The 13,269-nt window shown below is 35.4% G+C and overlaps 1 protein-coding gene across 1 annotated transcript in view; it reads left to right on the top strand.

Moving 5' to 3' along the window:
* The window catches only part of BRIP1 (BRCA1 interacting protein C-terminal helicase 1), a 61,560-nt gene that overhangs the window by 14,205 nt on the left and 34,086 nt on the right, over positions 1–13,269 (top strand). Inside the window, exons 9-13 of the mRNA XM_009323961.1 lie at positions 604–736; positions 1,249–1,400; positions 1,912–2,083; positions 2,204–2,341; positions 2,742–2,903. Of these exons, the coding sequence (XP_009322236.1) occupies positions 604–736; positions 1,249–1,400; positions 1,912–2,083; positions 2,204–2,341; positions 2,742–2,903 (757 nt within the window). The remainder of the gene's footprint in view (positions 1–603; positions 737–1,248; positions 1,401–1,911; positions 2,084–2,203; positions 2,342–2,741; positions 2,904–13,269) is intronic.

Consider the following 13,269-nt stretch of genomic DNA (forward strand, 5'->3'; position numbering starts at 1 on the left):
AAAGTCCTATCACATTTTGCATTGTACGTACGATTATAATTCTGCTTAATTTTCAAATTGTAACAGAGTTAAATACCTGTAGGTAGGTTAAAATATGCACTTTTTATTGCCCCACTTTCTCTTACTGTGTATAAATGTTAAAAGTACTCAGTTCATGCCTCAAGATTTGTTTTTAATAGGAAAGCCTGCAATTGACAGGGACGATAAACCAACTTGCATCAGTTAGAGTAATAATGAGTGGCTTTGAAAGTACAGCAGAAATCTTACTTAAATGAGCCTGCCATGTTATATCGTAAGAGCAGATTATATTTTAATCCTTTTTCTTTATTGTAAAGATATTACATGATGGTAAAACATAAATGTATAGGGACAAATTTTCTTCTCACTTCAATGAACTGCATCAAGAGCAGTTCTGCGGAAGTTAGTTCAGCAGTGGAAAACTGGCATAAGGAAAAGCAGAATCTCTCTACTTAGATGTAGTAAAATATTTATCATCATCATAGAAACCTGGTGCAATTTTTGAGGTTTGGTTTGTACCTGCAAAGTATCTCTCGATCTCTAAAATGAATGCTGGAATTATTTCTGATTTCTCTCTTTTTACAGCTGGTTACAGGAGAGCTCTAGTCAACTGGTAGAAAGAGGGTATGAAACTTCCTGTAAAGTTTGGAGTGGAAAAGAAATGCTCACCATTTTGCACAAAATGGGAATAACTGCTATTACTTTTCCCATTTTACAGGTAATGTTGTATGCTGTGTAAATGAGTACCAGAGTGCATAATATTGATGTTGTTAAACATCTTAAAATGTACATAAGTTAAACGCTAACACATCTTTTAATTTGCTGCAATACTGAAAAGCTGTCTGAAAATGATACCTGATGAAAACCAGGAGTAACCCACTTGACCTACTGGAAGTTGTGGAGAATCAATGTTTTGAAGGATATAATTGATCATGTACTACTATTTAAATTGAACCATTGAGTCAGTGATAGTTTTGTCTGTACTATCCATCTGCATTTTTATTGACTGTTGAAATGTATTTACCCTATTTTCAAGTTTATCCCTCCTTTCTGTGTAAGCTGAATACGTTAAAAGCATTGCTACTTTTCCTTTCCTGTCTTCAGTCTGACTTTATAGGTATCTTAGGTGAACTTGTGAAACAGTGTGCTGATAGTCTGTGTCTGTATTAGCTTTGTTTTTGAGAAGATACTTAGAATGCTGTTAATGTGGAATTTGTTTGCCTCTTACAGAAACATCTTGCTACTGTCCTGGAAAAAGAAGAAAAAATATCAGTGCTTGGTAAAGAGGAACTTGTTGAGATACCGATTGTGAGCCCTGCCACTCAGATTGTGCTGAAAGGGTTATTCATGGTTCTTTTATGTCTTTTTAAAGATAATAGCAGGTCAGTGCAAATACATAGCCTGAGCTGTGTGGTTGTGTTTAATTCAGCTGCTATGCCAAAATGCCTCTTTCATTCGTGCAACACCTCAGTTATGGTGTCTGGCTTCTGAGCAAAACTAGCATTTCGGAAAGCTTTGGAGAATCTATTTATGTGGGAAGAATTTAAATACTACCAAATTATTTTTTTCATTCATGAATGAATTCAAATACTGAAGAAATTTTTTTGAAGGTTAGGTGTAAATTTTCTTGATGTGTTGCCAAGTTAAATATGCATGCATTTTGTTTTTCTACATAGCACTTATCGTTTGACTGTCTTGATATCTTGACTACTAATGCCAGCAGCTACTAAAAATTTCTGATTTAAACCTTATTTGTAAGTGTTTTTTCTGAAAGTATAAAATTATTTTTGTACTTAAAATGTAAATGCATTGTAGCAACACTGTCTTTGCTTTGTATGAGCTTAATGCTTACAGTTTGATTGTTTTTATTGATATTTATATATCCCTATATAGGTATGCAGATGACTACAGAGTTGCTCTACAAGAAACTTATGCGTGGATGAATGAAAACCAACATGATGTTTCAGATACAAGTGCCTTCTTTACACAGCCCAAGCGTAAAAGGAGTTTGCGGCAGAAAACCGTAGTCCACATGCTTAATTTTTGGTGCTTGAATCCTGCTGTGGTAAGCTGAGTGTGAAGTAGAAGGCCTTAAAAGTGATTTGAGTGATAACAAATCCATACAAGATCTCAAAGTGATTGTATTGATTTTCTAAATTGCTTCTTTTTTTTTTCTCCAACCTAGGCTTTTTCAGACTTAAGTGATGTTAGAACAATTGTTCTGACATCTGGTACGCTCTCTCCAATGGATTCATTTTCTTCAGAGCTTGGCGTGAAGTTTTCTATACAGTTGGAGGCAAATCACGTTATTCGGAACTCACAGGTAAACTTTTGCATCATTGTTCCCTCTCCTGAGGTGTAATGCTGGCCAATAACTTGCAAATAAAAACAATGACAAACCCATTCCGTAAGTAAAAAGAAATGTACAGAACAGACTATTGCTTGGATTAATGCGATTGTAAAGTACATTTTCAAATGAAAAAAGGGGCAATTTTTAGACACATACTCCCCTGGAAAAGTTGAAGTCAAGCTATTTTGTTAATAACCATCTTCTATCAGTTATTGCACTTTCTCTTCTGTTTTTAAGTACTGGAATTAATTTGTTTAGAAATATCTCAGTATTTTCCTTCACACTTAAAATTTCATTATTTAACCTAATTTAATATAATACAGTTTGTGTCGCATATTTTTAGAATTAACTTTTTTAATATGAAATACACCAGGTTTGGGTTGGCACCATTGGAGCAGGCCCTAATGGTCGGAAGCTGCGTGCCACGTTCCAGCACACGGAGGCCTTTGAGTTCCAAGATGAGGTGGGAGCACTTCTGCTTTCAGTGTGTCAAAAAGTTGGTCAAGGAATTCTGTGCTTTTTGCCATCCTATAAGGTAAGAGATCTTAATTCATATTCTTCCTCTAAAAACACACACACTCTACTTGAAAATGTACTGTGTAATCTTTTGCTTTATGCATCAACTTATATAAATGTTTATAAAATAAATGTGTTGTAATAACACATTGTGATTATATTATATTGTAATTTCTTGGATGTTACATTGGCTGGCGTACAAGTTTTGTTTTCATGAAAAAACATGTTCATATTTGTTTAATTGTTTCGATTAGTTTTACCAAAAAAAAAGCCAGACTAATCTGCAGTTTTTTCTTAAATTGTTTCCCTGAATGTTTTGAAATTATGTAACAAAACAAAACAAAAAAATCTCCATGTAAGCACACATCATGAAAGGAAACTTTATGTGTATAACTCAGCAGCAAGAATGCCTTTGCATGTTCTTTGTGTGCTATTTGAATGTAGTGTTCATCCAGTTAATTTCTTTTTTCCTTGTTTCTTGTTCCATTTCACTGCGTTGGAGAGTCTAGTATATTTTTCTTGCGTCGGGGGGGGAATTGCTCACTGGCATTGGCTGAAAGGAATCAAATTTCTCAATTTCAAACTATGTAATATCTAATTTCACTGACAACAGATATCTAATTATGGTTAATCTGTACCTCACGGTAGTTCTGCTTTCTTCTCTATTAGTTCTTACTGTTATTTATGGTCAGCTCTGAGGAACAGGAATATAAACCTGCAATATAATTCTGTAATTCATGCCCATTTTTCTTGTAATGCTTGCAAGACGGTGACTTTTTTTCATTTTAAACCATCATTTATGGTATTAAAAAATCCTCTCAACAAACAAAACAAAAACCTCTTAAAAAAAAAAAAAAATCCTACCAAATGAGCAAAAACCCCAGCATAATGGAAATAAAGGTTTTAGACCATTTACCTCATCTCTAAGTTTCCTTAACAGAATATTTTTAAAAATGAAATAAAAACGATTTCTTCTTTTTTACAAAACCTTCATGTTAGTTTTACTATTTAAGTGAAGAGGCTGCAAAGCGAGGGTGTTTTCTTCACTGGGTGTCTACAAAGAATTGCAGTCATCAGTGCAATTACTGACAGTAACCATTAGGTGACCACATTAGACCAGGTAATGTACAGTCATTGAAAAAAGCACATTACTGACTATGAATTTATTTAACCTAGCTCACAAAACCCTGCACTTATATGCAAAGTTAACGATCTGAAAATAAATTTTGCATTCAATTTATTTAAGAATTGAAATGGGAACATATTTCGGTTTTCACTGTCATCATTATTCTTTTACTAAAGTGAATAATGTTGAACAGTATGTGATAGTTGATCTTATGTATACAGACCTGACAAATATTTATGAAAGTCTTTATGAAAATAGTAATCTGAATTGAAAGTATAGAGAGACTTTGTAATGACATTTAATAAAGAAGGAAAGAGATTGCTGGACAGCTCTGGTACCCTTCCCCCTCTCACTGCCCTTATGTTTTACTGAAAGGTCACCCAGCTAAACATGTTGAGTGTTTTTTTTTTCTTTGTGGGAACACTTCTGTGATCCTAGTGAAAGTATTGATAAATATAAATTGCAGACAATTGAAGGATGATATTTTAAAATCACATTGCCAATATTTTTCTGTGGATGCCCTTGTTCATTCTACTTCTTTTATTCTGGATTGGGTTGCCTTTAAGCCTGAGATTTAATATGTTGAAAACACAGAATAATGTAAGCATAAGCATATTAGGGAAAACAAGGTCTTTTTCTTTCATCATCACACAGAATAATTCTTACCTGCACATTTGCATTTCAAAACTGATTTTCAGAGATTTTCATAGGGAAATTGCTACGTCTCTTTAAAAAAAAAAAAGCAGCTTTTAAAGAAATTGTTCAAGGCTGTCAAGATCTGATTAATACACGTGGTCATGTACCTCACTGAATTAACTATTATGAGTTAAGCAGATTTTTTGAGGGCTCAACCTGTTTTATGAATTGGAGTTTCAACTTTGGAATAAGTGAAAAATAAAGTCTTTTTAAATGTCTGGAAGGTTGAGGGCAATGCTCTGAATTATGAGTACTGTCTATCCAGGTAATTTGGTGGAGCTTGAACTTATTAGGCGTGTACATTGGATTTCAGTTTTGTTACACTTACAGATGCATTTTTCAGTTCAACATTCTCTTTTAGTTTTAAGAATCTGTGGCTCAGCAATGATGTCCTTTGCTCTGCACCTCCGGCAGAAGCCCTGCTTCTTGGATGGCTCTGTTTCGGTACCTCACTTCCAGCATTCATGCTGCACACTTTTACCTGTTTGCCTGAAAACCTCTTTGACAATTATCCCTCGTTATTTTGCTTTGTAAATAAAGTTAATTTTATTTTTCTGGAAAGCCCATTATTTATTTAATTCAGGTAGTAAATTGTATGTCACTTTCCTTGTTTGTATATAAGGAGAGTGCTAGAGACAGAAATAGCATCTTACTGCACTTTCATTCACTTCTGTTCACTTTGAATTTCATAGACTTTCCTTCACTTTAATAAAATATAGGTATGTATTCTTTTTTGTTGTAAGAATGGTAAATCCACACTTTTTGGCCTCAGTCTATGGGATTGGAAAGAATGGAAGGTAACACCTGCCACAGGAAGCAGAAATTGAGAACCCTGCCTGACACAGTTTGTGATGAATGATGTTGGGACCCTAGAGCTAGCACCCAAGCAGTGTTCTCTTACTGCTTGTCCTGTAACTCAGAACTTCATTACGCAATATCGGAAATAAAACAAACTTATGGCAGAAATAGAATTAGTATTACCATTTGAACTTCCCAGTCTGGAATTTATAAGGGGTTTTTATGAGTAATATTTATTTCTCTGTATTTTGTCTGGAATTTCAGGTTGCTTTGTATACATTAAAGAAGTAATCTACCAATACTTGGTGAAAGTGATGACCCCTGTATTCGTGTTAGAGCTGGAGAAACAAACTAGCAGAAATTTAATTATTTGTTTCAGACTTCTGAATTTTATAATAGAGAGAAAATATATCTCATACTCGCCTAGAAGAGAGATCAACCTACTAGAAAGTTTCCATTGTGAAAATAAATAGAGGGCAAGTAAAATTTCTAGGTCTCACCACATTAATCATAAAATGAGAAAACTGGATGCTGCTTAGAACATCTGAGATGATCGTTATAAATGTCAGCAGAGTACATTGCTGCAGGAGCTAGAATTTTAGTCAAATACTCCTTCCAGTGCTAATGAGTGCAAAAAGCATCCATTAATGGCTTGCATTTTTCTCTACTAGCATTTCTTCAGGTAGACTATTTCCTGGGAGATCCTAAATTTCTTTGAAGAAGCTGTCTACTGCCAGGAAGAGGGAGTAGTCACTTGTCTATATTTTGCTCTGGAGTGCCCCTTACAGCAAGATATTTATGATCTGTAGAATGTTGTTCAGCTGTTTTGTAATGAATTTAAAGGCCACAACATTGTAAGCCTGCATCCTTTCCTAATCATCAGTTTAAGAAAATACTTTGTCAGGCTGAGAAGGTACTTTCCAAAGACCTTTCTATGTATGAGCTGTTGTTAGTGCAAAAAAATCTGAATTAAAAATAATTCACTTGTTATCTTCCTCTGTGCCCCTCCATCCTCTGCTGTTTTTTTAATCAAAGCAGCTGTAGCAGAAAGAACTCAGCACAGTTTTGTGGGAAAAGTCTGCCACCTTCTTACCTCTGTGTAATTTGCAATTACTAGATGTGAATATGAAAAAAGCAATAGTAGAGAAACTTGCCTTTGTCTTAATCAGGTACATATTTTCATTGAAGAGTGACTGTTTAAAATATACGTATGGCAAATATCCAACATTAATAATGCAATGGAGGAAAGTATGTGGATGAGTAGAAAACAATGCATCGGATATACATCTCCACATTCGATAGGTGTCTATTTATGTTATGAACAGCTGTGATGCCATGTTTCATGAAGGGGTTAATGTACAATAACATACAAATTTTTATCGACATTATCGGACTTCTGGCACATTGACTTTTTTTAAAATAAGCTTAATCTTAACATTTACTAAATTGCAAACCTAGATAATTTTCAGGGCTACTAAAACTGGTGATACTATGCAACAAAAATGCATTTATGTGAAAATCAGTAGCAACTCCAGCAAAAACACTCTATAAAAGAGAATATCAGAAGGTGAAAAGATTACTCAGAAATCTAAGATGCTTTTAAACAAGATTAAGATAAGGACCATTAGGGTTCATGTCGCCGACCTGTCTGCATTAAGATATATCTTGCCTGGTGCCTGCATCTTAGATGATTCATTCAATATGTGTCATATCAAAGTCAAGGTATCCAGCAAGGAGAAAAATGCTAATGCTTATAAATTTTAGTGATAATCCATCATGATGAATTAACTGACCTTTCTTTGGTAGCTTTTTTACAAAATAAGCTTCGGACAATAATGTTAATGCTGGTGGTTTGAGTTTTGTTTTGTTTTCTTTTTCCCCGTGAGGCATTGTTGGTTAATTTGTATCTGCTAATTGTTGAGCCATAACTTGGAAGTAAAATTTTTAAAGATAGTTGCTCAAAAGGCTTTGAATGCCAGTTTTCATCAGTAAAAGTTATAAACTGGTAAGTATTCTTCACTTGAGAATCCAAGATTTGTTTACTACTTTTTTGTTTTTCTCCGACACCTTTAAGATGTAGCGTTCTCCATTGATTCAGATTAGTCATATTTCTTTTGTATCTGCTTTCCTTTACAAAGCTTTAACTTTCGAGGTCAAATAGCAGTTTTACTGGGTAGATTGCACAGTGTTGCTGTGTATTTTGCATTATACTGTATCAAATAGTTTTGTAGCGGGAAATATCTTGGAAAAATGAAGAAAATTTCAAGAAATGCTAGCCTACAAAGATAGAAATAGTAACTGCTTTGTTGTCTGTCTCATGAACCTCTTGGAAGTGGCTGAATGATCTAAATTTACATTAAAAAAAATATTTGCTGTACTCTATGAAGTACTTGTATCCAAATGTCTGTAAAATAGATACATTTTTTTCATACCAGTGTGTTACTGTTTTAAAATGCATGTGACAATTGTTTGAGGTTTACAGCTATGGTGCTATATTAATTGTACCTCTAATGGGTAGTTAATTACAAAAGTAGTGAAGATAATAGAAATAGGAAAGAAAATGAATGCAGAACTTTTAAGTCTTTTTTATATTGCATTAACATTTATTCTTTTTGTATGTATAACTTCCATCAAATTAATGTTTTTAGGAGAATTTAGTGGAGAATAATGAAAAAGTAGCAAGACTTTCTTGCAACTAAACAATAGCTGCTGGAAAATTGTTGGACTGTCTAGAGCTTCTGCTGTGTACTACAGTGATTCCAAGGGTTGTTGAAGAGTAACTTTAACAAATACTATGTTGGAACAAAGTGGTCTAAGGCGTTTGTCTCCTAGAGCACTTTTCTTGTGAATGACCTTTTTTCAGACTGACTGACTTCTAGTAAGGTTAGTTGGTATATCCTAAAGAAGGTTCTCATACATCCTATATTAAGGGGTGCTTTTGAGTTTTGTCCCTGTTCACCAGCCCTTCACTGGGAGCTGGAATCGGGGAAAAGTAGAACAGAACAGACAAAGTAAAAGAGGAAACAGGAATTACAAGGCTAATTGAAAGCACTGCTCCATTATTGAAGTAGCACTTTTGTAACTAAGGGTCTAATTTAAAAGCAACCAAAACTATGAGAAAATAATTTTTAGGTCACTTGATCACAGATGCTATTGAACTTGAGGTTTAAATATAAGGGTGAATATTCACAATACAGTCAGCTCTAACAAGCTAGTTGTCACTTTTCCATGCAAGTGAGTGTGTCACGAGTTTTGTGTACAATAAACCTGAGGCCAAACTAGTCAATATCCAATCTTGAATACATCTGGCAGTCTCAATCCTACTACTAATGAACAAATACCCTTCATCATAAATTGGCATTGCCGTGTACTATGTTAGCTAGAAAGGCGGAACTGTTAACGTGTAGGTACAGACCAATTAATGCTGCATTGCATTTGCTATTTGGGTAAGGTTATAATGATACATATATAGGAACTTTTGTCACTTGCGAAAAATAAATCCTGAATTTCACACTTGAGTTTCTACGTATCTCATAATTTTAAGAGCTGCTAGTTCAGAGTTTAAGTTCTGTCAGTCTCATCTGCTTTTCCTGTTCTCTTGGCTCATCACCTTTTCTTCAGTGAGAACAGACAGGATTAGGTGACAGCAAATCCATTTGGACTGGACCACCTCTGTTTATTGTCTTGGCTCCCTCTCCATGTTTAAGGTATCAACCAAAGCTGCAGTGAAGTTGCAGGCAAGTGCTGTTTACCATTCTGCTGACATACCATTCTTGGCAGTATTACACAACTTCAGGCAAGCAGGCCTTAACATTATCATTAACTCTGTGAGCAGTGTAGAGCATGGCAATAGATCTAACTTGTGCTGTTTTCAAACAGACTGAGAATCTTCAGGTTCAGTCTAGGTAGGTAGTTGGAATAAACAGGAGGGACCTCGGTTTAACCTCTGACTGTTGCACTCTTCTGCCATTGCGCAGCGGCGTGTCTGCATTGCATATGAGACCAAGTCCTTGAATATACTGTCTCCTGGCCTGGACATAAATGTGCCACCCCTATATATGACAGGCTGAGGGAGGGATATAGTTTCAGTTTTAATTCTGAATGTCTGGCTCTTCTTACTTAAAGACAGACCCCTTTTCTTACTGAGATTTGTATGAGGTTGGTAGAAATTATTATTTTTTTTTTTAAAAGAAGTCTATGTCAGAGTGGCAGAAAATGACATAACACTGAAAAAAGAACAGAATATTTTCATTTCTAAAACTTTCCTGAAACAAAGTTTTGTAAATAAATTGTAAGAAACCCATTTTTTTTCTGCCATCAATAAAAAAGCAACGCTGCCTTCAGATAACTCTTACTTATTTAATAAATTACTTCAATAAATTTACAAAAGATGGTAGTCTGTTTAGCTGGGCCTATTAAAAGCATTAAGATTTGAGCACTGGCTGTTAAAATGAGTAAATGGCAATATCACAAAGTTAAACAAATGCCAAAAAACATTTTCCAGAGTACTGGGATTGTAACAATACCATTAATGAGGGCAAAGAGGTTTTAATGCAATTTGCACATTCTAAAGTTTCAAAAAGAGGTTTTGAGTTAGTGCATTATTAATGTTCTGAACATCTGGAACTATGTAAGAGCCATAGACATTGAGCAAGTGCAGGGTTTCCCCACTAGGTCTGATGCTGACTGATTTCCTCCCTAGCGAAAAGCTTGTTTTAAGAAGTTTGAGACAGTAAAATGACAATATCCAGATAAGAGATAAACATTCCACAGTGTCTCTTTGCTTGTAATGTGTATGGAGGAAAAATTGGAAACCATTAGGTTTGTGCAGTTAAAAGGTGAATTTGAAATTAAATAGGAAAATAGTTATTTGCACCACAGATGGTTGCTCTGTGGTGCAGTTGCACTGACTGCAGAGTGCTTATGTGAGGAATTGTCTAGCAACATTGGGTGCGTTCCGTAAGATTGCTTAAATTTTTGTTAGGTGTGTTTAGGTATAATATGCAGGGATATCAAGAGTAATATTCTCCTTGATATTCCTGTTGACAGCTGTAGGAGTACTTTGAGGAAGAGATTTACTCCTGTGTGTAAATATTTGCAGGATGTAGGGATCTGTTCACACCAAGTATGTTTTACGACAGAAATCTGTTCTTTGAAGTTACATAAACATTAACTTTCTGCATAATTTTATTGTTATAGAATGTAATTTGCAGTGTTACAGCTTTAAAATGATAGAGGAAAGAGAATGTTTCAATGTGTCTTCTAGTTTTAGATGTTGTAACTATAGCTACTATCCAACATCACATTCATTGGGATGAAAAGAAAGGAGGCCTTTAAACAGGCTGGCATATCAGGGGTAAGTTACAAAATAATTGTAAATTAATAATGATACTCACTTTCTGCACAGCATTTGCTTGCTGCTCTCAAGGGAAAGGCATTCTCTTACTCCAGAAGCCTTATTTGTTTGAGCCAAACAGCTGCAATGGTGCTATTACAGTATGTAAGAAAGCCTAAAAACAAGAAAAGGGTTTAGGGAATAGAATTCTGTCATCCTTGCTATGTCAAATTATGTGCAAGTACCTAACAATAGAAGTAGAGCAAAATGATGGAAGAGTAATTAAACAACATGCAAGAAGCACTCTGTGTCTCTTTCCTGGCACTGATGACTGTGCAGTGCCCCCTGGAAGTCACTGGAGGTTTTTTTTCAGTGACTGCAGAGGGCTGAGGTAGGGCTCATGACACTGAAGTGACCCTTGGGTTTTTTTTTTTTCTTTTTCTTTGAAAAGAAAGGTTTATTGCCAGATTCTAAAGCTGTGTCTTTTGCCTTACTCTGAAAATCTTAGTGATTTCTGTCTGATGGGGCATAATTTTGGGAAAATGTGATCTAAAAAAGCTGAATTCTAGTGACTCAAAAACTATGTATTTCAACATTTGTACCTAATAAACGTAGGTGGAATTTTGTTTACTTGTTGTCCACTATTGTTTCTTCATTGCTTGTTTTTTCTCACTTACTCTGCACTGGTAGTTTTCTTTCTGATCTTTATCTCAGCTTCTTCGTGTTTTATGGGGTTTTTTGCTCCCATTAGTCATATACAATATCTCCTTTCAGTTTTATTCTCTATTTTTCCATCATTTAAGCATTTAAATGTCTGTAATATAAACTGTCTAGCTATTGGGGCCCTCATTCATCCAAAAGAAAAATTTCCAGGCTTGGTGTGCATTGTCTGAGGTGTCTTCTGATAGCTCCAATAGCTCCTGTAGACTTTCTGAAGTCTACAGTTTCTGTTTTTCCCATTGACTTGGGCGTAGCAAAGACACGTATGTAAAAATCACTGTGTGTGATGGAAGATTTCAACCATTCCATCACAACGCTCTTGTTTCTGCCTTGGGCACCGAAGGCTATTGTGGTGGTATCGGTTCAAATAGAGAAGAACAGTAGCAGGAGGAATAGTGAAGTTCGTACAAAAAGAATTAGAATAAGAGTTTTTCTATAACCAGGTATATAATTTTTATGCTCAATTCTGTTGGCAAGCCTCCTTCTTTCCTGTCATCAGTTCAATCAAGTTACTCTGCCAAACTAAATTTGAAGATGGAGCTGGCAGTTCACACCCTGGCAAGATAATTTCTTGTGTTATTATAGAGGCTACAGCAAACATACCTCCTTGAAATAAGAAAGCCAGAATAGCACTGAATTATGCTCCAAAGGAATAATTGAAGTTCTCCTAAACTTTTAAAGCCAGCGTGTGTTTTATTATAATGACTTATTAGAATGTTTTCACTTAGAATTTTTTAACCTCTTGAGTTATTTGGGTTCTGGGGTGTGTTTTTCCCCACTGCTTGGTTGCTGTTGGCTCATTTCAGTTTTGACCATCCACATGTGTTATTCACAAAGCAGGCCAAGAAAAATGTTGGGCTACATCAAAGATAAAATTTTATCTTTGGGGGATGGTAACTGACACTCTGAATAGTTGCACAATATTTGTTTTCTTTCTTAAATAGTATGACAGGATCCTAGATTACTGGTTATGGAGTAATTTTGCTGGTTTCTGGGAAATTAGAGACAATCCAAACATTAAGATGTGCTTAGAGAAGTTAGAGGAGATGATCCAGCAGCTTGCTGCTGAACAGCAAGGTTCTTCCCACTTTCCTTGTGATAGTTCTTGTGCTACTCTGAATTTTGTGTCAACTGATTCAGAACAAAGGGAAAGTTTTTATCCTTCCCCCCCGCCCCAGTTAGTTTTCTGCTGGCCTTGTGAACTGAGTTGGCTTATCAGGAGGTCAGCGAAGTGTCAGAGGTAGCTCAAGGGAAGAGATGATATTGCATACTCAAGGAAGGGAGCATGATCATCCCTTTTACTGCTAGAGCTGTCTCAGAGATGAAATGTTACTGTGCTTTACTAAAACACGTTTTTCAGTGATTGACCTTAATATGAGAATCTATAAAGATACTCGCTTGGAAATTCTCCTATTTTTATGAAATATGGTTTATATTATAAAGTCGTTAGTATGAAATTGCGGCATTGTTAACCAAGTCTGCCTTTACCGCATATTAACCAAATAAACTGGAGAGTTACTCAGGTGAATATTCTGAGTGAATGGAAATTTGGGTGAAGTGATATGAAAGGAATGAACTGTTCTGACTTCTTGTTCTGTGGAAACCCGCAGAAACTGTGGGAATGGCGGAGCCGTTTGCTGTTTGTATGTGCTACTTATCGCAAACACTTTACACATGGCCACTCCTTGAGTACACAATGGCCGTTGTGAT

This window comes from Pygoscelis adeliae, unplaced genomic scaffold (genome assembly GCF_000699105.1).
Source record: "Pygoscelis adeliae isolate BGI_AS28 unplaced genomic scaffold, ASM69910v1 Scaffold290, whole genome shotgun sequence".
NCBI lineage: Eukaryota > Metazoa > Chordata > Aves > Sphenisciformes > Spheniscidae > Pygoscelis > Pygoscelis adeliae.